Below are 25,012 nucleotides of genomic sequence, written 5' to 3'. Positions count from 1 at the left end.
TGCATCTCTGGGTTGTTTGTGGGGCCTGCCTGGTGTTTTTACGCAAGTAGAATGTGTGCTTTTATTTAAAATGCATCTCTGGGTTATTTGTGGGGCATAGGAATTTGTTCATTTTTCTTCTTCAAAATATAGTGTCCCCCCCCAAGGTCTGAGGGACAGTGGACCAGCCCCCTGCTGAAAAAGTTTGCTGACCCCTGGTCAAGAGTGTACAGAGGAGCAGCTGTATTAGTCTGTTACAGCTAAAACAAATGCCCTTGCTTAGGGAATCTTAAATAACTCAGGCCAGCGGTTCCCAAACTAGTCCACAGCATCTACAGCATCTTGGAAGAGCTATAACATCATGGGAGGAGTGTTTCCAGGTATCCCAGGGACAGTAAGCAACATCACAAGGGTAGGGGTTTCTAGGACCAAGGCGAAAGTCAAGCTCTCGTTTTTGCTCTTGAATGTTGTTAATGTACCATAATCTTGTTTTATATACTGAAATACTGTTGGTTTGTTTTTTGTATGCTGTCATGTTTGCTATTGTGCTGTTGTTTTATTGTGCATTCCTCTTTTCTTTGCTATATGCCACTTTGAGCATATAGGAAACCATTGGGAACCAATGGCCTAAGTTTTCATGTACCATACTAAAGCACATGTAAGATGCATGGAGTAAAATCTTAATTGGCAGCTCTATAAAGAAGAAAATTGTAAGGGGTGCGAGCAAACTAGTCCGTGACAATCAGCTTAAAAGCTTAAAGAGAGCACACCCTTTTCACAGGTTGGTGATAATTCCCTGAGCACTGCTAGTATGATTGCATTATCAGCTGTAGTGGGAAGGGAGCCATAAGCACAAAACTGTAGATGGCAGAGATATCCTGGCATTGATAAGCTAATTAAGACATGTACAGTGGTTTACGAACTTAATCCGTTCTGGGAAGTCCGTTCTTAAACCGAAGCGTGCTTTCCCATAGCAGCGGGGGACTCAATTTACAAATGAACACACTCAACAGGAAGCGAAACATGTTCTTTTTCCAAGGCAAAATTCACAAACCAAAATACCTACTTCTGGGTTTGCAGTGTTCTTAATTCAAGTTGTTCATAAACTAAGCTGTTCTTAAACCAAAGTACCACTGTAGTGGGTGAAAAAAATAAATAAACCCTGTCTCAATTTAACCCACAAGTGATGGCACTGAACTTCTTGTTCTGGAATGGTGAGCAGGACTAGAGTACACCAGTTTGAAGAGGATGTAAGATGTGATTTAGTAGTCTGCAAATGGCAGACTTTTTCGTTATGCCAAAAAGCATATTTGTATTTTGTTCACCCAGCCCTTTTAAAAAGCTTAGGTAGTTTTCAAAAAGCAGGGCAGCACAGAGAGTTCCATTTTGTTGTGTGCCTGTAGTTTTTTCCCTTTTATGGTTTACTTTGCTTCTAACTTATTTATTGTAAGCCACCAAGGGAACAAATGTCAAATAAATGGCTGAACAGTCACTTCAAAGAAGCATTCGGGGGAGTCTGGAAGAGCGATCTTTGCTTTGTGAATTGCGGTGTAACCAGTTGCACTGAGTTCAATGGGATTTTCTCCGCTAAATAGGTATAGCTTTGCACCCAGACTTTTTAAGGCAGGGAAATAAGCAATGTCTACCCACCAACTCTTCCTATATCCACAGATCTGCTCACCCATCTGGTATCCAGACCCACGACAGTTCAACCCTTTGGACTTTGAATGACAGGCCCTAACCAACTTTGGTTATAGTCTAGGGCAGTGTTTCCCAACCTTGGGCCTCCAGCTGTTTTTGGACTACAACTCCCATCATCCCTAGCTAACAAGACCAGTGGTCAGGGATGATGGGAATTGTAGTTCAAAAACAGCTGGAGGCCCAAGGTTGGGAAACACTGGTCTAGGGGACTGAGTGGGGATTTCAAACCTGATCTCCCAGGTCCAAGTCTAACACTCTACCCACATCACCACACTAGCTTCCTGGAGTATTTCTGCTATGGGGCATATATATAAATAGGTACATAATTATGGGAAAAGCAAAATGTCACTTAGAGAAGGCTCTAAAATACTTTCCTTGAAGCTTGAATTTGCTTTATTCTGGATTGTTTTGTTTGATGTTTTAATGTGTTGTAAACCGCTTTGAGGTTTTTTCTCTTTAAAACATAAAGCAGTATATAAATGAAATTAATATTAAGAACAATAAATCCCATGGGGGGGGGGAATGGTGCCTAGACATTTTGTTGCGCTAATTGCGGGTGGTGCTGTGGGTTAAACCACTGAGCCTAGGACTTGCCGATCAGAACGTCGGCGGTTCGAATCACCGCGACAGGGTGAGCTCCCGTTGCTCGGTCCCTGCTCCTGCCAACCTAGCAGTTTGAAAGCACGTCAAGTGCAAGTAGATAGATAGGTACCGCTCTGGCGGGAAGGTAAACGGCATTTCTGTGCGCTGCTCTGGTTCACCAGAAGCGGCTTAGTCATGCTGGCCACATGACCCGGAAACTGTACGCTGGCTCCCTCGGCCAATAAAGCGAGATAAGCGCCGCAGCACCAGAGTCAGCCACGACTGGACCTAATGGTCAGCAGTCCCTTTACCCTTTACCCCCGTCTAGAGGTAACTGGCAGGGGACGCAGGTGGCGCTGTGGGTTAAAGCCTCAGCGCCTAGGACTTGCCGATCGAAAGGTCGGCGGTTCGAATCCCTGCGGCGGGGTGCGCTCCCGCTTCTCGGCCCCAGCGCCTGCCAACCTAGCAGTTCGAAAGCACCTCCGGGTGCAAGTAGATAAATAGGGACCGCTTACCAGCGGGAAGGTAAACGGCGTTTCCGTGTGCAACTCTGGCTCGCCAGAGCAGCGATGTCACGCTGGCCACGTGACCCGGAAGTGTCTCTGGACAGCGCTGGCCCCTGGCCTCTTGAGTGAGATGGGCGCACAACCCCAGAGTCTGTCAAGACTGGCCCGTATGGGCAGGGGTACCTTTACCTTTACCTAGAGGTAACTGGCACTTTGGTCGTCTCTCAAAAGCCACCTATGAACAGAGGATCGAAGTATTGGAAGACACCAGATCTACCCACTCTGGAAGAATGGCAGATGAAGATGACAGACTATATGGGACTGGCAGAGATGACTGGCAGAATCCGAGACCAGGACAAAGAGACAGTGGAAGAAGATTAGAAGAAGTTTAAAGACTATCTTAATAAACATTATAAAATTAATGAAGGCTAAAAAGATATGGGTTTAAAAATTAGGGGTTTGCAGGGGCACTGATTAAGGAAAAAGAACAGAATTATTAAAAACTATGGGAAATAAGGGAATGGATTTGCTGATTCGATAATGAAATTAGAATACAGAAGGGGGAGGTACGAGGAGGTCGGGGAAGTTAGGTTTAAGAAAATAAGGTTTGAAATTATACTTGTTTTTTGTCTTTTGTTTGTGTATGTTTTTATTGTTGTTTGTGTTTATATGTTTTTATTGGAAACTTTAATAAATATCATTTAAAAAAAAAAATGAACAGAGGATCGAAGAAGCCATGTGGGAAGGCTTTTATCCACTAGAGCAGGCATTAGAACGTACGACTTTTCGGCAGGAGGCATTCCAGAACTGCTTCGCTTGCTCTGGAACAGCCTTGACCAACATGTTAAAAAAAGATACCTGTACCCCTTTTCCCCAGGGCGCATGCCTACAAGCTGGGGGATCTTTGGCCCTTGTTTTAGCCAGCAGCGAATTAGATGGTCTGACTCAGCAAAAGGCAGATTTGCTTTTCCTCGTGACTATCGGCATCCCTAGTGTGGAAACAGCAGAACTCTTCGCCCACAAGCTTGCTACTTCAATGTACCTTCTTCCAAATTATCGTAGATATTAGTAAATCTGCTATCCAAGGGAAGCACATACACAAATGTCACTGTGCATATTTTAATCCAGTTTAATAAAGTCCCATTGCAGATGTTACAGTATATAATATTATAACACACACCCATATTAATCAATGGGTGTTGCTAGTGTCAGCCAAACTCCAGTCTATCCTCTGAATAAATCTGACTGCTCTTAGCTCAGCAGGGCAAAAAGCTTGGCAGATTTAACAGTGTTCAAACACAGCACAGGTGGCATCTTAAAACGTCAAGCAATTATCCTCAATTTCTAAGAGGTTAGGACTAGAAACTAAGAAGAAGAAAAACATTTCAGAGGAAATGAAAGGCTTCTCAGGGAAGAATCCAGATCTTGCTCCAAGCCCTGAAATTAGGGAAGTAACGGTGCCAAGGAGAGTCTGAGCGTACACTGATCTTTCCAAAAGATTCCCTGATAAGTAACACATTTCAAACAATTACTCTTGGTGCCCAGGTTCATCTTTATATGACATGGACTTAGTGGTTTTTAAACCGCGTCCTCTCTTTTCCGCTTGAACTTTTCTCCCCAGATGAAGAATTTCCCTTCTTCCCTAGCACACCAATATTGCACAAGCCTCATCCTAGCTTCAGGGGACCCAGGAGGACAGAGGAGATCACGAAGCAAGAGTAACCAAGTGCAAAAATAGGATTGTTTCAAAAATAAGCAGAGTAGTTTCTATAGAAGAAGGGTACACTGACCATTTAGCTTTTAAAATTATCGTATCAAGACTGTACAATGCATGTGCACAGAACTTTTTTTTTTTAACAGATACATTTGTGCTACAAAATTTGATCAAAAAGAGTCAGCAGCAAGGAGCTCAGAAAACTACTAGTCAGCTGCAGGTGGCAAACTGCATCAAGTGAGTTTGATAGGCCTATGTTAAGTTGGTGGTGGAGTGGATGCATTTTTTCCCCTTTTCAAAGCAAAACATAAGCATGTTGTAGCGGAAACTTGTAGGTTTGATTTTTTTAAAAAACTATAATTTTCAATCCAGCCAGTAGAATTACTACCAATGCCAGTATCTCGCCCTCTGGCTCTAGTTTGTTCAGCGAGGGCCAGCACTCATTATACCTCCATCTAGACAAAGCGTACACTTGTACAAAAAACCCACAAGGGCATTAACTTCTGTAGCCCTTGAGGTGTGTGCAACGCTTGCTGCTGAGTGTAAAGTTGCCGCGGACAAGGCAAAAGAGCAACATTTGGCATGGCAAAAAGTCTTCACTTGAGGAAATGTGCCATTTGGAGGGGTGGGGGAAAGACCCAAAGCAGTGCTCAGGTTGCAGGCAGAACCTGCCTATTCACAGCTCTCTTACGATGTCGAGAGGGCATTAGGGCAGCCACACACATTAGCAAACAGAAGAGATGAGGTTTGCTTAAAATGCAGGCGTCTTCCAACCCCTTTCTGACCACCTCCACTTGGTTTTTGTCCTTACAACCCCCTGAGCAGGGTTCTTTTGTGTGGAGGAGGGTTGGCTTCTTAAATACCTGCTGATGAGCTCATTCTGCACAGACTGATGAAATTCTGCTATTTCCTGCTAAGGGCTAACTAAAATAGAATTGACACACAAACACACATAACCAACTCCCAAGATAGTTGCAAGGAAAACCACATGAGTGGAACCCCACAGCGGAAACACACACTTGGGACATTGGGAGCAGTTAGGAAGTGAAGAAGCAGCGGCAGGGGACAGGTTAGGTACATGCACACAGCTTTTCCATTCTAAATCACTCTCTCTCAAGGCAGGTTTCAGGGTCTGGTCACATGTGTTCACATGCAGTGCATAGTCAGGTATCAAGGCAGAAAACACTGGTTGTCAAGGGGAGGAGCATTTGGAAGAAGACAGGGAGAGGATGCAGGTCCAGTGCAGCACAAGGAACTGGGGCATTGTGAATGAACTCGGGGACACCCAGCGTGGTAGTTTTGCAATTTCCCAGAAAGCTCCCTAGCCAGCGTGGTCCTTGCTTTGCTGCAAGCATCAACCTTTCTACTAAGCCCTAGGCACCTGAGATTTCAACAAGGCAAACCTTCAGTGCATTTCCCACCCCTTAAGCAGATTTCTCCCTCGCTTTCTGGACAGCCCTTCAAAGTCTGGACAATGCTCTTGATTAACTCAGCCCTCCGTCTATGATTCACCAGCCAAGGCCTCCCAGAAGTTTTACAACCGGGGGGACAGGCTTAGGACAAAGGCCTCAAAAATGATGCATCTCACAGAGATGCAGTTCTTGCACCCAACACCTCGGAGCTCTTCAACGCCAACATTCAGCAAGGCTCCCGGCACAAAACTTTCCAGCCGAGCAGAACTTTCCCACTCGACTGGCAATTCTGCCACTTTGCAGCGCACACCTACCAAGAGGAGAGACTGCCTGCATGTGCTTTCAGCCACGTGCCTCAAAATCAGGAAAGGGAGCCTGGGTCCAGGTGTACTCCTAGCTTACAAAAGGCACAAGGCCACAACGTCTCTTCCTGCGCCCCCCTGGGAAAAAAAGAAATCTAAGGCTCTTGTCATTTTGGTTTTTTTGCGCTTAGTTTAAAGTATGATTTCAAGCAAACATCTAAAACTTGAACACAGTGTTCTCAGGTTATGCAGCAGAGAAGGGGAGGCTAAATACGGCCAGACAGCCAAGGAGTCACTACATAGTGCCTATGAGTAGCTAGATAGCCAGCAGAGGGAAAGAGCATCTTAAGGGCTGCCGATGGCTATTGGCTAGTGCACTGGGGTAGGAAAGGCTCTGCAAACTGGTCGCTCATCCCTTGCTAGACTCTTGCACCTGCTTCACCTGACAAGCGACTCTCCTTCAGCCCCCCCGGCCACCCCTCTGTGGCCAGTTTCAGTAAGGTCAGCTGCGGCCACCTCATCTCTCATTTGCCCCTCTTGCCTCTACCCTTCCGGGATGAAGGCTTCCCGGGACCCCCCGCCGATGAGCCGGCTGACGATGCCATGGCAATATTGATCTGTCCATCTTGGATTTCCTGCCTAGCCTCAGCGGGGAGGTGATTGATCTTCTGCTGTGTCTCCAGGTAGAACATGACGTCCCGCAGTTGCTCCTGGACCTCCGTGATCTGCAGGTCCTTCTGCTCACATGTCTCCTTCAGAAGCTTCTCCTCCTCCTTCAGCTTGTTCTGGAGCAAGATCTGGTTGGCTCGCAGGCACTTGTTCATTTCCTGCTCCTCCTTCAGCTCCGTGGTCAGCTTGGACACTTTGGTGTTTAGTTGGGTGCACCTGAAGGGCAGAAAATGAGAGGGAACTATGTTACATTCAGAGACTACTCTGTAGGATGTGGGTATCAAACAGTAGTCCCAGAGGCCATGCCAAGGTAATTACCGTATTTTTCGCTCTATGATGCACCAGACCACAAGACGCACCTAGTTTTTGGAGGAGGAAAAGAAGAAAAAAAAATATTCTGAATCCCAGAAGCCAGAACAGCAAGAGGGATCGCTGCGCATGAAAGCAGCAATCCCTCTTGCTGTTCTGGCTTCTGGGATAGCTGCGCAGCCTGCATTCGCTCCATAAGACGCACACACATTTCCCCTTACTTTTTAGGAGGGAAAAAGTGAGTCTTATAGAGCAAAAAATACGGTACTTCATTATGAATGCAGCAGGCCAGCAACACATGAGCATTCGGCTTTTCATGTGCTCAGCAAAACAATTTAAAAACATTTAAAAAGGGGCAAGCGCCCAGGAAAAAAGACTTTGGTAATCCCACCTGCCATTGAACCCAATGTGGTTTGACTGCACATGATTTTGGCTGCTTAAGGATAAACACAACACAAAGCACGTACTTCCTTTCGACAGATTGCTTCTCTTTGACCAGGTCATTCAGTCTGTGCTCGAGCGAGTCGCATTTCTCAATCGTCTCTTTAAATTTAGTCTTCATGTTGTTAATCTGTTTTTAGAAAAGGAGAAAATGGCACTTTTCAAGCAGGCCAAAGTCTAACTGGGTGTTCTCTCCATAAGGGTTGAGTGTTCTGGAGTGATTCCTAGACTCTGGCCATTTCCTGGGGGAGTCAGTGAAGAAATTTCAAGAAGAGAGATAACAAAGAACTACATAAAAAAACTAAGAATTTGAACTGGAGCTTCCTTCCTTCCTTCCTCCCGCTCCATTTTCCTTTTGGGTTGTGTGTTTTTAGATTGTAAGCCTGAGAACAAGGGTGGTCTTTTTTGGGGAGCCTTTTCTAATGTGCATTATGCAAAGGGCCACAGTTCAGTGGCAGACCACCTGCTTTACTCGCAGAAGGTCCCAGGGACAATCCCTAGGCAGGGCTGGGAGAGAACCCTGCCTGAAATCATGGGAATCCATGGCTAGCCAGTGGGAAAAGTGGCAAGAGCGGCTGGTACACTCATGCCATGTTCATCCTCTGCCCCCAAAAGGCCTGGGTAAAAAGGTCTAGGATTACGTCCAAAATCCTCCCAACCCCGAACTTAGGACCATCAGAGAAGATGCCAACTTGTTGGACCAACTTTAGAGGGAAGAGCAGTATCACCAATTTTGCCCAACCTCCCTCCACTACCAGCATTTCCTTCAACCTGCCATCCTCAGAAGAGCTGAAAGTGCTGCTAGTGCCCATAAGAAACTCACCTCTTCGGCCGTGTCCTTTTCTATTCGGACTATCTTGTTCTCCCAGTATATACGCTGGGACTCCAACTGACTTGTCAGCAAGTAAGAGTACTGTGTTCAGAAGGAAATAAGAGGCAATGAGAAGGGAATATTCCACAGGGAGAGCCGTTCCTGCATTTGACATGGGTCCAGGATTCTGCCCTGACAGTCCCACAAACTCAACAGCTAGCTTGCAACTGAAAAGGACCTGCGGCCTCAGTTGTCCGAGTGCCACTCAAGCTCACACGTAAACAGAGGGCTGCCTGTTGTCTCCATTCATTTGGGTTACTTTGCATTACCCACCCAACTTGCACCAACCGTTAAGGAAGCCAGAGAGAATGTGCAGAAGCAAGAAGAGAAGAAAACCAATGTGGACTTGCCTCTAGCTGTAATGCATCAATCTTCTCTTCTTGGCATATGTCCCCCTCGCACTCATACTGAACTAGCTTCCCGTCTGTTTTGCTGGCCACGAGCCGGTGGACATAATTGTCTAGAGAGAGAGAAATGCAACAACCCTGACTGACTAGCTCCAATTTCCTATTTGGAATTACAAATAGATACAGAAAGCAAGAGTAAAATTCAGTTACTAATTCTACCCACACCCACCATACAACAAGCCCACCCTGTTGGGAATCTCGCAGGCGGAGCACTCAGCTACTTCCAGTCTCGCCCTACAGGAGGAGTTGGCCCCTGCTGAGCTAACAAGCTCAAGCTCAGCCAACCTGCTTCCTGCAATTGTCCCACAGGACCCAGGACCCTTCTTGATTAAAGTTCCATCTAACTCAATACTGTCTATAGTATACCAGCCATTCACAACCTTGGGTCCATGGATGTTGTTGGACTACAACTCCCATCATTCCTAGCCAGCATGCCCAGTGGTCAAGGCTTATGGAGTTGTAGTTCAAGAACATCTGGGGGCTCGAGGCTGAGAAAGGCTGGTCTATACTGATTGTCACTGGCTCTCCAGGGTTTTAGACAGGGGATATTCCCACCCAATGTGAAAATGCCAGGGAATGAACCAGGGACATTCTGCAAGCAAAGCCGGTGCTCTGCTACTGAACTTTTGGGAAACTTCAGTCCTGGCCTTTCTTCAGTTCTACCAGAGAAAGTATTCTGTATATGATTTGCAGAGGAGAATACTACTGAATTTATGATACTGTCTCTGGAAAAAAAAGGAAATGGAAGATTCTAGAGGAGAAGATAGTGATACTATCATAAACACAACAGGAAATGTAATTTGAACATATGGAACTGGGCATGAATTAAAGGATATATAACAAGGGGGGAAATTATGGAATATTATCCCAATATGTGATTGCAGTGGAGATTTTATAACATGGCCATTGATGGAAGGATTTACTATTATTCTATATGGAGGAAGGGTGGTGAGAATTAACAGAGGTAAAGTTAATATTAAAGAAAGAACATGGTTGACTTTTACCAGTAATAATCATAGTTCAGGAACCCCTCTTGGACTTTTTGTGAGAAAAAGAAATGAATGATTCTGAGAGACTTTGACTTAAAAGAAATACTGTTTAACAGAAAGAAGAAAAGACGGGTGTTATCATGGACTGAATGTCTTAATCTTTTCTTTCCCCCCCTGTAACTGGCAGATGGAAAATCAAATGTCCTTTTTACTTTTCTGTAATGTTACTTTTCCTTTTGTCTGTTGCTTTCTGTCTCTTTCCTCTCTTCTTGTTTCTTTCCTTTTCCATTTTTGTCTCTTTTTCTTTTGAGTCGTATGTATGGGGCCTTTGCTAATGTCCAGGGATTGTGTACTCATGGGGGTGGTTCATGGCTGATGGAGGTCCCTGGGTGGGAGACAGGGCAATGTTGGTCTACCTGGATGAGAGGCTGGGAGTAGGAAGGAAGGATGCCAGGTGAGAGCTGGGAGGGGTGCCTACCTTCTGTGGGTGGTGGGGGCTGAGAACTGCCTTTAGGAAAGGACTCTGTACTCTTTTTTCGCAGTAATTATCTTACTGTCTTGTGAAAAACTTTAATAAAAATCTTCTAACAACAACAAAGAACAGTGTTCTGTCCGGCTCAGTACTGCCTACACTGGCTTGTTGTGGCTCTCCAGGGTTTCAGATGCAGACTGATGACATTCCCAGCCCCATTTTGAACTGAACCTGGGACTTCCCACATGCAAAGTAGATGGTCCATTTTCCCTAGAAGGACCAAGAGCCTGACATGGTACGAGGCAGGTTTGGCTCGGCAGCTAAATACCGAAGCACAGATTTAAGGCTCAGCAATGGCTGCTCCTCAAGCAGTGTCAGGTAGAGGAAATACCTCCAGCATAGTCCCAGACTCTGTGATTGGTCAGCTGCATGGCATAGGTGTGCTGCGTCTCCTCAAAGTGCTTGTAGGCGTGCCGGCTAACATAGCGCCCGCATCCAATGTGCCCGCAAATCAGACATATCCACAGGTTCTGCATGAAAAGAAGAATTGTACTGAAGCTCAGAAAAAGCAGACAGACAGCCAGGCCGTGATCCTTACACATGCTGCAAAGTCCCAATGAACAGTGGAATAGCGAGTTTTGAGTAAACATGCAAAGGATCCCATCGTCGGGCAACGAGAGGAACAGAGGGATACTCAAAGGTGGGCTGGGGCACACTGGGACAGGGGGCAGGCCCTGCTTGCCTATCAGGTGCCTAATAATAATAATAATAATAATAACAATAATAATAATAATTTTTTACTTGTATCCTGCCCTCCCTGGCCACAGCCAGGCTCAGAGCGGCTAAGAACAAGTAAAAATAGCACAGTGTACATAAAATTTCACAATCAATTAATTAAAATGCATTCTAGAATCAATTCAGAATCAAATTAATGGCAACTATCGGGTTAGGAGAGAGGGGGTCAGACTGTGCCTTGGCCAAAGTCCTGGTGGAACAGCTCCATCTTGCAGGCCCTGAGGAAAGATGTCAAGTCCCACAGGGCCCTAGTCTCTTATGACAGAGCGTTCCACCAGATTGGGGCCTCGGCCTAAAAAGCCCTGGCTCTGGTCGAGGCCAGCCTAACCACCCTGTGGCCCGGGATCTCCAATATGTCTTTCTTTTGAAGTTGCTCCGTGGGACATACCAGGAGAGGCAGTCCCATAGGTACGAGGGTCCTATTGTGGTATAGGGCTTTAAAGGTTAAAACCAGCCCCTTAAACCTGATCCTGTACTCCACCGGGAGCCAGTGCACCAAAGACTTTACTGATGTGCCAGTTTGCCTTAGCAAATGGGAAATTTGTTTCTTTCTTAGCTTATCTTTTCTTCAAGCAACTGCATGAACCATTTGCAGTTGGGTGGGGACACCCTCTGCGTCTTCTGATCCCTCCTTACTGCAACCCCTATCCCAGTGAGATTTAAAAGTGCATTCAGGGTTGGTTAGCCTGGAGAAAATGGTTCCCTCTGTAAACAGCCCCCGCTGCAGACGATACGAGTATCAACATAAAAATTGCCCCTGTTCTGCGCCCACTCACTTCTTGGACTCCACACTCAAAGCACTTGTTCTCTTCCACAGGTTCCGGCGTCTGGCAGTACCTGCACACAGGACACCTGGAAGAGGCAGGGGAGAGAGAAGTGGTTACAATCCAGGCCGATTAACTTGTGGGAGGTGCAGGGCAAATTCAGCTGCTGCTGAAGTACAACTGCCAGCATACATGAGTCCAGCAACCTGCAGAGGGCACCGCGTTGGCTATCCCTGTTCTAGCCATTTTAAGCACTTCCTAGATAACTCAGTAACTTAAAAGAGAAAGCCAGGACAGGAATATAAGAAATCTGCTAAGAATATGGGATGGGTTAGACCAGGGGTCAGCAAACTTTTTCAGCAGGGGGCCAGTCCACTGTCCCTCAGACCTTGTGGGGGGCCGGACTATATATATTTTTTTTTTGGGGGGGGGGGAATGAACAAATTCCTATGTCCCACAAATAACCCAGAGATGCATTTTAAATAAAGGCACATATTCTACTCATGTAAAAACACCAGGCAGGCCCCACAAATAACCCAGAGATGCATTTTAAATAAAAGGACACATTCTACTCATGTAAAAGCAAGCTGATTCCCGGACCGTCCGCGAGCCGGATTTAGAAGGCGATTGGGCCAGATCCGTCCCCCAGGCCTTAGTTTGCCTACCCATGGGTTAGACTAAGCAACCCTCACTGCTGTTGCTGAAGAGACAGACAGAAGCAGAGGGAATAAAAAGTAGCAACAACATGGTCAAAAAGAGCTTTTGAAAATCGGGTCCACCTTGGCCAAAAGGGTATGCCATCATCTTTAACAGTTTCAGTAATTTTATCTTCCCCTATATCCTAGGTCAGGGAATCACATAAGCGGTGTCCCTACTTCTAATTTTCTTTTATTATTATAGCAACTCTTACAACCTGAGGAGGAGGGTAGGGCACATATGCCAAAAGCTAGTCTTGTAAAAAAGGTTAGAAAGAACAGCTGGCCCAAGGTCATCCAGCGAGTGGCAGAACTCAAGAGATTGAGCCCTAAGAGAAAATATTATGAAAATGATCTACAGGTGGTACATGACCCCAGTCAAACTTGCGAAGATTTATCATCTGCCCAATAATAAATGTTGGAAATGTAATGAGACTGAAGGTACCTTCTTTCACCTTTGGTGGACCTGCCCAAAGATTAAAGCCTTTTGGGAAATGATTTATAATGAAATTAAGAAGGTACTTAAATGTACTTTTCATAAAAAACCAGAGGCATTTCTCTTGGGCATGGTCGGCCAATTGGTGTCATGGAAGGATAGGACTTTTTTTATGTACGCCACTACAGCAGCAAGGATCCTTCTAGCAAAGTATTGGAAGACACAAGAACTCCCCACACTGGAAGAATGGCAGACGAAAGTGATTGACTTTATGGGATTGGCAGAAATGACTGGCAGAATCCGCGACCAAGAGAAAGAGACGGTGGAGGAAGATTGGAAGAAATTTAAAGCTTATCTTAAGAACTGTTATAATATTGATGAGTGTTAAAATGTCAAGGGGAAGGAAGATGCAGAATTACAGCCGAAAATGTTTGATGATTTAAGGTGAAATTGAGAAAGATAACAAATTTAAATTTAATTGGCTAAAATGGTTGCTGAAAAATGGTAAAATAAGGATGTAAAAAGGGTGAGGTATGGGGAAGTCCGAGAAAGGAGGCTTATGAAAATGAGGTTAAGAACTTATATTTGTGTGTTTGTTTGTATTTGTTGATGTTTTTATGTTGTTGTGGTTGTTTTGTTTTAAAATTGGAAAACTAATAAAATTTATTATAAAAAAAAAAGAACTCAAGAGATTGAAACCCAGACCTGCCCTCCATCCATCCCATCACCAAGTGTATGTGCTTCTTCCGTGAAGCCATGAGCACAACCACATCATTCTGTACCCCCACTGCTGTTAAGCCCAAGTGCTTTTTCTCTTCCTTTCCCCCGGCAAAAAAACATAAGAGCAGCCCTTATCAGATCTAAGCCCTATCTAGTCCCAGCACCTTGTACTCACAGTGGCCTCTCAGAAGCCGACAAGCAGGGCCCGGGCACAACAACACTCTCCCCAGCAACTGATCTATAGGCAGGCACCATGCCTCAAACACTGGCGGCAGTGTCAGGTTATGAACTGTTGGCTATTTTAGATGGGGACCTGCCCTACTGTGCAGACTAAAAATAGTGGTGTTTATATAGCCCATTAAAGTAACATGATTTGTTGAAAAAGTCAAGTGAACACGCTAGATCAAACCAAGTCCAGTTTGGGGGAGGTTTGTTTAACCTACATCCCTCCAGGACTTGTTGATCTCGTCCGCCCCAGCCACCAGGGCCATGGCTCATGGATGATGGCAGTTTCAGCTTATGGAGGACCCCTGATTCAGGGCACTGGCAGGTTTTCTGGAACCCTCACATTTAGGCCCACTGCTACATGTTGGAAGGGCAACAAAATTGGGAAAGGCACGCAAACAGCTCGCTCTCTCTCTCTCCCCCCCCCCCCTCCCCGGCAATACTCCAGAATGAAGAGCGCTTCTTACGTGGTGTCCTCCCACCGCTGCAGACACTGGCTGTGGAAGCTGTGGTTGCAAAGCGTTGTGAGAATCCCATTGACGGACTCGTCCATTCTCTCTAGGCAGACAGTGCACTTGGGGAGTTCAGTCAGGTCCATGACAGGAAGACTGGCCCCCTGCAGAGGAGGAGGAGGAAGAAAAAAGGCACATCCAGATTTGTCAGGGTGCTGTTTGATGGCACATGCAACCAAACACATATTTACACTGGCAAAGTGTTCATTTCCCCCCATTCTTCTTTTCGCCTTCTCAATAGCGAAAGGGGATTCTAAGTCCACCAGCCACTTTATAAAAAAAGGTAAAGGTACCCCTGCCCATACGGGCCAGTCTTGACAGACTCTGGAGTTGTGCGCCCATCTCACTTAAGAGGCCAGGGGCCAGCGCTGTCCGGAGACACTTCCGGGTCACGTGGCCAGCGTGACATCGCTGCTCTGGCCAGAGCCAGAGCCAGAGCCGCACACGGTAACGCCGTTTACCTTCCCGCTGGTAAGCGGTCCCTATTTATCTACTTGCACCCGGAGGTGCTTTCGAACTGCTAGGTTGGCAGGCGCTGGGACCGAGCAGCGGGAGCGCACCCCACCGCAGGGATTCGAACCGCCGACCTTTCGATCGGCAAGCCCTAGGCGCTGAGGCTTTAACCCACAGCGCCACCTGCGTCCCAGCCACTTTATACAGAGGCCAAAAACAGCAGTGGTCATCCATGGCGGCACACAGAGCTGTAGTGCCCTAAAAACCGAGCCCAAGTTAGAAACAAAAGCCCACCTGACAAAACAAAACAGGAAGATCGTGTTTGGAGATATAGCTTTGATGGAAAAAATTAAGCCAGTGTCAGATTAGCTAAAGTTCAGGCTAAACCTGGTGCATATATGGCTTCCATGATTTAGCACCTGCAAATGAGGAATAAATAAGTACAGTGGTACCTTGGGTTACAGACGCTTCAGGTTACATACGCTTCAGGTTACAGACTCCGCTAACCCAGAAATATTACCTCGGGTTAAGAACTCTGCTTCAGGATGAGAACAGAAATCGTGCAGCAGCGGCGCAGCGGCAGCAGGAGGCCCCATTAACTAAAGTGGTGCTTCAGGTTAAGAACAGTTTCAGGTTAAGAACAGACCTCCAGAATGAATTAAGTTCTTAACCCGAGGTACCACTGTACTTATTTATTCCTCATTTGTAGGTGCTAAATCATCAGCCTTACATGGGATACAGATTTCTAAAGAGATTTAATAAACTAACATGATTCTGTCTTTATTTTCTATTCCTTATTTGTCTTCCCTATGCGTGTATTAGCTTATGGGAATAAATCACAAGAGCCCTGCATTGGCTTTGCTGTCATTGTTAGCTCTTTACTGCATCTTTTAGATGGTACAAAATGCCTGGAACACGCTCAATGCTTTCCACCAACTGCATACAGCACAGGAAGATCACTAATGGTGGAGAGGCTGTCATTCAATCTGCCAATCCCACCCCCTCCAATTACAGTGGTACCTTGGTTCTCGAATGGCTTAGTTGTCGAACAAATCGACTTTCCTTCCTCTAAACAGAGTCCTGGGCAGTGAACAATGATCAACAAACCGGGAAGTAAGTGTTCCGGTTTGCAAACATTTTTCGGAAGCCAAACATCTGACACGGTTTCTGCTTGAGTGCAGGAAGCTCCTGCGGCCAATCGGAAGCCATGCCTTGGTTTTCGAACAGTTTCAGGAATCGAACGGGCTAAGTTTGAGAACCAATGTACCACTGTACTGATCTTCTCCCCAGACTTCCTCAGAACAGAGTTTGGAAGTCACTGGGCAAAAGAATCAAGGGGCAGATTGGTGTTTAAAAATGCACACAAACAGAGACAAGTTCTTTTGTAGACATTCACAATTGCTGCTGGAACCTTGAGGTGCTGCATCCAGCTGGCTGAAGGAACCTGGGATCCTGAGAGGATGCCAGAGTTGGAAAAGTGTGAAGGAACTTACATCTTCTGACTTGAAGACCTCTGCCCTCTCCACGTAGACCAGCTGGCAAACATCCTCTTCTATGGAATTGAACTGCCGGCCATTGCAAGTCATGTAGAAGCTGTCTGCATCTGCCTACAATTAAAGCAAAAGAGAAGAGACCGAGCTGTTTGTATGGAGAGAGCACAGCCCACTACAGTGAAGAGCAGCACAGAAGCATCTGTGCCAATAGGAGACAAATTGAGATTACTTCCCAGGCCGGTGGTGCTCAGAATCTAGAACACTTTTTAAAAAAGGAAATACCGTATTTTTCGCTCTATAGGACGCACTTCCCCCCTCCAAAAATGAAAGGGAAATGTGTGTGCATCCTATGGAGCGAATGCAGGCTCCTTGGCTTCAGTGGTAGCAACGCAAAGCCTCTGAAGCACAGAGGAAGAGCTCCCCCCCGCGCTCCGGAGGCTTCAAGTTGCTTTCACTGAAGCCGCCTGAAGCCCCCGGAGCACAGGGAACTCCCGCTGCCTTCCGGGGGCTTCAGGCAGCTATCTGCAAGCCTTCGGAGTGTGGCAGGAGTTCCTGCTGCGCTCCGAAGGCTTGCAGATAGCCTCCTGAAGCCTGGAGAGCGAGAGGGGTCGGTGCACACCGATCCCTCTCGCTCTCCAGGCTTCGCTTCGCTGGAGAGGTGCTGCACAGTTTCCCTCTCTGTGCAGCGCCCCTTCAGCGAAGCGGGAAGAGAAATGGAAGGGGCTCCGTTTCTCCTGCCGCTTCGCTGAAGGGGCGCTGAGCAGAGAGGGGGAGATTTTTTTTTCCTGTTCTCCCCCCCCCCCAATAGTCCAGTGCATCCTATGGTCCGGTGCGTCTTATAGAGCCAAAAATACGACAAGTATTTATAATGCACACATTCTAACTCTGCTGAAATCTCAGATGCTGCTGCAAATCCAAATGTTTATTTTGAAAGCACCTGGAGCTGTACAGCACCAAGATTAAGCAAGGCAAAGATAAGATATAAAATTTATAGGTGCCAGAATCAAGTTAAAAACCCAGATTCAAGTTTTAAGAAGCCTGGGATTTTCCATATATGGATACTGCTACATTCCAATAGATTAAATCCTAACTTCACAAATGCACATGAAAGACTTGTATGTGTTTTCTGGTCAGGTTTTATTGGAGACAACCCACCTCCAGCTTCCCTGCTTCTTGCCACCTTAATGCTCAGTCAGAATCCCCTAAGCCCACCTGAGTCAGTGCTTCAAGTCAAACATACAAACTGAATCATTTTAGACAACTGCAAACTGCTTGTGCTGTGTCCAGTAACTGACTGCTGACTCCAAATAGCCCTGAACTGCAAATGGTTTAAAATCAGCAACAGGATTCAAACCCCTGAGTGTCTCCAAAGAAGTAAAGCTGGCAAAAAAAGGTTGTACTTTCCCATAAAAGCCAAGTCTCCCCCACCAAAGGAACCAAACAGCAGAGACCTGAACTTACTTCTCTCCCCTCCAAAATCTTAACACTCTAACACAGCCTTCCCCAATCTGGTACCCTCCAGATGTTTCAGATTGATGGGAGTTGTAGTCAAAACACATGGAGGCCACCCAGTTGGTGAAAGGTTTTCCAGCTCTCAGAACAATCACACAGAAGGTACCCATGGACAGCATAACCAGTTAAACCATTTAAGATGGCATATTGGGCAGATGAGCTGGTGGTGGGTCTCACAGACCTTTATGAACCTAAAATGGCCTCCAGTAGCTCTGGGCTGCATCCAGGTACTCCACAACAGCAGTTTTAGGAAGGTACATGCAGAAGAGCATATGTTTTACTGATGAATGTGCCTCAGTGAATGGTTAAACCTGTTCAGTGGTTACTTGGGTTTGAATTTTGTTTCATTTTTTTCTGGGGTAAAAGTGTGCTTGCCAATCTTGTTCACTACTTCTGGCATCCTGGGAAGAAGAAACAGCTGGGTGTTTCTAAAGCATTTTTTGAAAGAACTGTGTACTTGGAGAAAACTGTTCCCCGCCCCCCTTTGGCCAAAGTAACATTTCATCTCTTGGCTTTTTACCTGTGTACTAAATTTGATCAGGACCATATACTGGTTTGGGGTGGAGTCTCGTATGATCTTCATGTGCTCGATGACATCATAAAAGGAAGCCACAAACTTCATGAGGTCGTGGCTGGTCATCGTGGCAGGCACCGTGAGAATGCACAGCATGGCACTGCGCCGCACGTCTTCTTTCAAGGAGGTCATCTTGCTGCATGAGACGGGAATTAGAACGGTCAGTACGTTCACCGGCATTTTGAAAGCCTCAACCCACCAGTGAAAGCCTTAATTAAAAAGTACCAATGTATTACAGATCTACTTCATGTATTACAGATCTACTTCATCCAAAGGCTTCCACAGCACAGATATTTTGTGTAACAGGGTCTTCTGACGAGGGAATGTATTACTTCTGTCACTTCCCTGCAAAATTGCACTAATTAACCCAAGGGCAGTCAGTGTGGTGCTCCTCCATAGGTTTTGAACTCCAACTCCCATCATCCCGGCCATTGGCCATGTTGGCTGGGGCTGATGGGAGTTGGGAGTCCAAAACATCTGGCATCACACTGGCTACTTCTGGATTAATCTGTAACTTCGTTTTTGGTTTGTCAACCCCACTGAACCTGGTTACCTATTATTGAAAATCACTGCTGTGATAACAAACAGTACAGCAGAAAGGCTCATCTCAAGTTCATCAAGAAGAGGATTAGCAAAGGAAGACGGGCTTCCTTGGTAGGCAGCTGCGAGCTACTGTGGATCTTCTTTTACAAAGGGAGTGGGCAACCGCCAGTCTGCGGGCCAATCTTGGCCCACCAAGCCATTTCCCCTAAACCATGCCCATCAGCGGGCTTCATGATTTAATGCACCACTGATACATGCGTCTGATGCGCAAATATTTGTGCTAGAGTAGCATGAGAATGAGAACTTAAAACGAAAGGGATGGGGGAGAAACTCACAAAAGTTTATGTAAGGCGGGTGGCACTGTGGTCTAAACCACAGAGCCTAGGGCTTGCCGATCAGAAGGTCAGCGGTTCGAATCCCCACGATGGGGTGAACTCCCATTGCTCGGTCCCAGTTCCTGCCCACCTAGCAGTTCGAAAGCACGTCAAAGTGCAAGTAGATAAACAGGTACTGCTCCAGCGGGAAGGTAAATGGCGTTTCCGTGCGCTGCTCTAGTTCGCCAGAAGCGGCTTAGTCATGCTGGCCACATGACCTGGAAGCTGTCGGAGGACAAATGCCGGCTCCCTCTGCCTATAGAGCGAGATGAGCGCCGCAGCCCCAGAGTCATCTGCGACTGGACTTAATGGTCAGGGGTACCTTTACCTTACTTCCCCTTTAAGATTGGCATGAAAGGTACTTTGACAGGTGGTCAGATTTGGTCCCCATGACAGATCCTAATAAGTACAGTGGTGCCCCGCAAGACGAACGCCTCTCAAGACGGAAAACCCGCTAGACGAAAGGGTTTTCCGTTTTGGAGGCGCTTCGCAAAACGAATTTCCCTATGGGCTTGCTTCGCAAGACGAAATGTCTTGCGAGTTCCTGCGGGTTTCCCCCCCCCTTTTCCCCCCTTTTCCTAAGCCGCTAAGCCGCTTATCAGCTGATCCGCTAAAAGCCGCTAAACCGCTAATAGTGCTAATCCGCTAAGCTGTCAATGGGCTTGCTTCGCAAGACGAAAAAACCGCTATACGAAGAGCCTCATGGAACGGATTAATTTCGTCTTGCGAGGCACCACTGTACACAGGTGTGGAGCCAAAAGTGTTCCCCACCTAATGTCAGGAAGAGGCAGACCACTGTCTCCCAGAACCAGGAGGGAATTGAAAAGGGGTGCAGAGAGAAAGTTTCTATGTAGGAGCGCTCTCTGGCTGTGTGCACACAGCCCATTAGGGAAGGATACATAAACTGGGGTGAAGAAAAGGGAGGGGGGGCTGTTTCAACTGCTGCATAGTCCACAGAGCTCAGACCTGGGAATAGCTGCCTAGATTCTACAGTGGTGTGCGTAGGTATTCAGAGCTGCAGAAGCAACTGTAAATGTTATCGTTAACAATAAATACTTAACTATCTGCCATGTGCATTCCTTGGCTGTGAACCACCCATGGCCGCCCCCCCCCCCCGCCCTACAATATGCAGCAGCTGAAAGAATAGCTACAGTACACCCTTGATTTGTGCAAGACCACAAAGAGGCCCAAGACTCAAGGCAGTGTTCAAAATATGAGCAACCGATTTGCACCCTGAAATATCCCAGAACCTTCTTCAACATACAGGGGCTGCATAGCAATGCACAGGGTTCCTAAACAGGTAACAGGAGTTTCCTAAATGGTAGAGAGCCACCACCGTAAAGAAACTAGTGCAAGATTGTGCTGTCAAACGTAACCAAAGTGTTGAACCAAAGTGTAAGTAAATATTTCAAATCAAGAACTTTCCCCCAAATACTTTCCCAGACCCTTTAAAGCATCAGTTAAGGCAATTTTAACCTGCCTCCCTGGACTTTATCCTTTTATTGCACTTTTAAAAAAATGACTAAACCAGAGTTACCTCTTCCAAAATAAATAAAAATAAAAATCCAGGAACTGGATTTATCACATTTCAAAGAGTACCTAGGGATTTGCCTTAAATTAGGTTCAGTTTGGGCTAGTATTGTCTACTCAACCTATTCCAGCACCCACTAACTGATTCATTCATTTATTTCTTAGACTTATATCACACTTTTCCTCTAAGGAGCTCAAGGTGATACCCATTGTTCTCCCTTTCGCCATTTTATTCTCACAACAACCCTGTGAGGTAGGTTAGGCTGAGAATGCACATCTGAGATCTTCAGCAAGCAATAGGTTTGCTCTTCCACTGACTTAAAGCCCTTCCCCTAAGGGAGCAGGAGTTTCACAAAAACCATATAAGGCTTGGATCTGTGACCCGCTTCGCAGAAGCCACCTAAGAGAAGCACTTCCTTACTTTGTCTTGTAGAGGTGCATGATGCCATGAACTATTTCAACCGACGGGTTTCCACTGAAAAAGGAAATCTGGTCTGGAAGCTGCTTCGAGGGGGAATCCGGTGCTGTCCCAACACCCCCACTTTGGCCATTATGTTTACTTCGGTCATCAGGGGAGGATGCCTCAGACGCTTTGCCTTCCTCCATCACTGCTTTCAACGCTTCTTTTTTCATGAATCAAGAAAAGTATAGGTCAAAAATTAATTCATGAAAAATTCAACTGATCTTCTAAAACACTATTTCCATACGTTATAAAGGGAATCTACTCAGAAAGGGCCCTTTGTAAATTGTGTACATCAATGACTACTTCCAAGCCGCAGTTCACTATTTACCAACCCAGGAGCATGTCCAACAGAGTCAGTGAAACCAATCTGAGGGTTTTGTTTCAAGTAGGTGACTTGCAAACTGGTCCTCCAGACGATTTAGTTATAGAAAGGATCAAGAGGACACTGACAGCTCATTTCCATGCATACTGATTCCAAAGCAAGCTCCAGTGTGCCAATGGGGATTCCTTCCTAATAAGTGTGTTTAGGATTGCAGCTCTAACCTAGCAGCCAAAAGGAGCAGCCCCTAGCAATTAAAAACATTTCTCAAGGTAAGTTTGATCACAAAAGGTTGCATCCAATGAAGGCGTTCCATTCACACAAGGACTTCTGCATGTGCAACAGAACATCCCCTCCCTCTTTTCTCCCTACCCCCACAACCAAAAGCTGCTCCAGAGGATTGCAGGAAAACCCAGAAGAGTAGTTCAAAGGGGTGGGGAGGACAGGGAGGGAAAGGTCTGTTATGCTCATGCAAGTCCTTTCATGCAGTTCAAAGCATTGTAAGGCAGGAAAGTTAATCCCTGATCACTCAATACTCCTTCATATCATTGTAGAATTATTAGAATGGGCTTTCCCTATCTGACTCCATCTAGACTACCAAGTCTCATCAACTAAAGTCAACATGGACAATGGTCAAAGATGCTGGGAGTTGTAGTTTAAAACAGCTGGAAGGCATCCTGTTCACTACCCCTTCAATAGGCAGGCATCAGTTCTGAGAATACTTTAAAACTTTAGAACAATCTTGCAAACAAATCTACAGAAGTTGCAGGCTCATAACTATTCACTGTTTGGGGCATGTCCTCGTCTCTAAGAAACAAGGGCCGAGAGCCAAGTCTGTTCCTGTCCTGCCCTCTCTCCCAGCCTAGCCAGTAACAAGAACAACAAAGTTTTCCTGTTTGGTCAATTAGTTCATTCTGGCACTTAACAAGTCTGATTTAGGAGTGGTCCTGTTGTATGGCTAAGTGGAAAGGAAAAAGCTCACACTATCATATGCATGTTAACTGGCTCTGCCTGACACCCACTGATAGTTGTACATTTTCTCGAAGCATAAACTTGCACCTGCATTCTGCCCAGAAGCACGTGGAAGCACCATACCAGTACCTGCATCAGGCTTTATAGTTTCAATGATCATATCAGTCATCTCCCTGCGGCCAATGTGTTGGTGAATGATAGCTGCTTTCTCGACAGGCTCCTTTCCGTCTAAGGAGGCTGTGGCAGCTGCTAGTGATTTCTCCTGGATTTCCTCATCAGACATTTCAGTGGCTAAACAAAAACAGTGATGTGTATTATTATAATAGCTATCCACAAGCTAGAACAAAAACAACAAAAGCAAACACGCCCTTTCAAATCTAAATGATTATATCCATTGCAGTTGAACTAGCCTATTAATTCATTCTTCTTTAAACTTGTTGGAAACTATCCAGTCAGATGGGTGGAGTACAAATAATTAAATGTTTCCGGCCTCCTATTGGTTCAGCATTTGGGCTACAACACACCTGTGACATCATTTAGCTGATCTCAGAGGCACTTGTAGATACAAATCAGGTCATGAGCAAAGCATTACACACACACACACACACACACACACACACACACACACAGTGTAACACAGGTATCCAGGTTTTCCTGTTAGAGCAATTGATAGGATGCTTAATTAGACAACTGCCATCACAATCTTATGAAAGGGCCCTGTTTGATAGGGTCTCTGTCTTGTGCTTCCCCCATCTCCTCCTTGCCATTGTATTAAGTTGTTATTAACAATTTGTCACGTACAATGACAGACATATACGCAGAAACCAGGAGTCTGTGTAGCATTACCCAGGGGGGAAATTAAACATTTTCTAAGATGCCACAGATGAAGACGAGGGCACACTTCTATACCAGTGACTGCTTATTTTATCATAGAATTATTGCCTTGAGTGTACATCCTGCATTCCCAAACATACCACACATTCTGGAAGGGATTTGTTCTGTGTTGTGCACACAAAACGTTGCATTAACTTCTCCTACATAGGCTTCTGCCAGAGGGCTTATTAGTAAACCAAGCACCCCAACTTTCATATATAACTGTTGTTGGAGGGGGAAGCCCTTTTTCATTTCAAACATTATAACACTATGTAGAGTGATACCAGTAACTCTTCATAGTAAATAGCAACAATATGAAGTTTGTCATTAACTTGGGATCACTGCTCTACCTTGCTCAACATGATCTACTTCAACCGGTATCACCTGTGTGATCTCACCTACAGAGACATCTGCTCTTACATAAGCGCCTTTTAACTAGAGGATATAATTCGGTTAGGCTTTCTACCTTGGGGGGTAAAACAATAATAACTGCTGTGCTTTAAAAGTTGTGCTTTTTTCTCCTAAAACACACTGGGGGTCACTGTAGTAGAATTTAAAAAATATTTATGTTTTAGTCCCTCTCTGAGGGACGCAGGTGGCGCTGTGGGTTAAAGCCTCAGCGCCTAGGGCTTGCCGATCGAAAGGTCGGCGGTTCGAATCCCTGCGGCGGGGTGCGCTCCCGCTGCTCGGTCCCAGCGCCTGCCAACCTAGCAGTTCGAAAGCACCTCCGGGTGCAAGTAGATAAATAGGGACCGCTTACCAGCGGGAAGGTAAACGGCGTTTCCGTGTGCGGCTCTGGCTCGCCAGAGCAGCGATGTCACGCTGGCCACGTGACCCGGAAGTGTCTCCGGACAGCGCTGGCCCCTGGCCTCTTAAGTGAGATGGGCGCACAACCCCAGAGTCTGTCAAGACTGGCCCGTACGGGCAGGGGTACCTTTACCTTTTATAATTCGGTTAGGCTTTCTACCTTGGGGGGTAAAACAATAATAACTGCTGTGCTTTAAAAGTTGTGCTTTTTTCTCCTAAAACACACTGGGGGTCACTGTAGTAGAATTTAAAAAATATTTATGTTTTAGTCCCTCTCTGAGAGACTTCCCTCCCTTTCTCTCCACCCCCCCCGGCTTGTTTCCCCCTCATTCTCCCCCGAGCCCCCTCACCGGCCGCGCTGTAAGGAAAGCCGCCCGGCACGGGCGAAGTCTCGGCCAGCTCCAAGCGAAGCACCACCAGCGACACACTCATAGGGCCCGCCCTGGAGGGGCTCCCGAGCCCGCGGGGCCCGAGCGGGGCAGGGAAAGGGGGAAAGAGGCCCAAACCGCCCCTGAGGCGCCAGCTGGGGCTCCTGCTGTTCTTCCGCCGCCTTCTCCGCCGCAGCTCCCTAGGATTATGAGCCACTTCCGCCCCCTGG

General features: G+C 46.3%; 1 protein-coding gene across 2 annotated transcripts; it reads right to left on the bottom strand.

Moving 5' to 3' along the window:
- Positions 1 to 3,881: 3,881 nt before the first annotated feature.
- On the bottom strand, positions 3,882 to 25,004 carry BRAP (BRCA1 associated protein). 2 transcript variants are annotated; one of them, XM_079987687.1, is made up of 12 exons: positions 24,765 to 25,004; positions 22,864 to 23,025; positions 21,402 to 21,600; positions 18,480 to 18,669; positions 16,448 to 16,561; positions 14,457 to 14,605; positions 11,926 to 12,001; positions 10,746 to 10,884; positions 8,837 to 8,946; positions 8,439 to 8,528; positions 7,642 to 7,745; positions 3,882 to 7,081 (listed from the first exon to the last, which is right to left on the bottom strand). In XM_079987687.1, the coding sequence occupies exons 1-12, from the start codon at positions 24,844 to 24,846 to the stop codon at positions 6,721 to 6,723; spliced, it is 1,776 nt and encodes a 591-aa protein (XP_079843813.1). In that variant the 5' UTR covers positions 24,847 to 25,004; the 3' UTR covers positions 3,882 to 6,720. The 2 variants fall into 2 exon arrangements, with proteins under 2 accessions (XP_079843813.1, XP_079843812.1); XM_079987686.1 differs by having other exon boundaries at positions 21,402 to 21,603; positions 24,765 to 25,002.
- Between the last annotated feature and the right edge of the window lie 8 nt (positions 25,005 to 25,012).

This window comes from Podarcis cretensis (genome assembly GCF_951804945.1).
Source record: "Podarcis cretensis genome assembly, chromosome: 8".
In the NCBI taxonomy this organism is placed as follows: Eukaryota; Metazoa; Chordata; class Lepidosauria; order Squamata; family Lacertidae; genus Podarcis; species Podarcis cretensis.
Note: the sequence above shows the minus strand (reverse complement) of the source record. Positions and strands in the feature narration are given on the sequence as shown.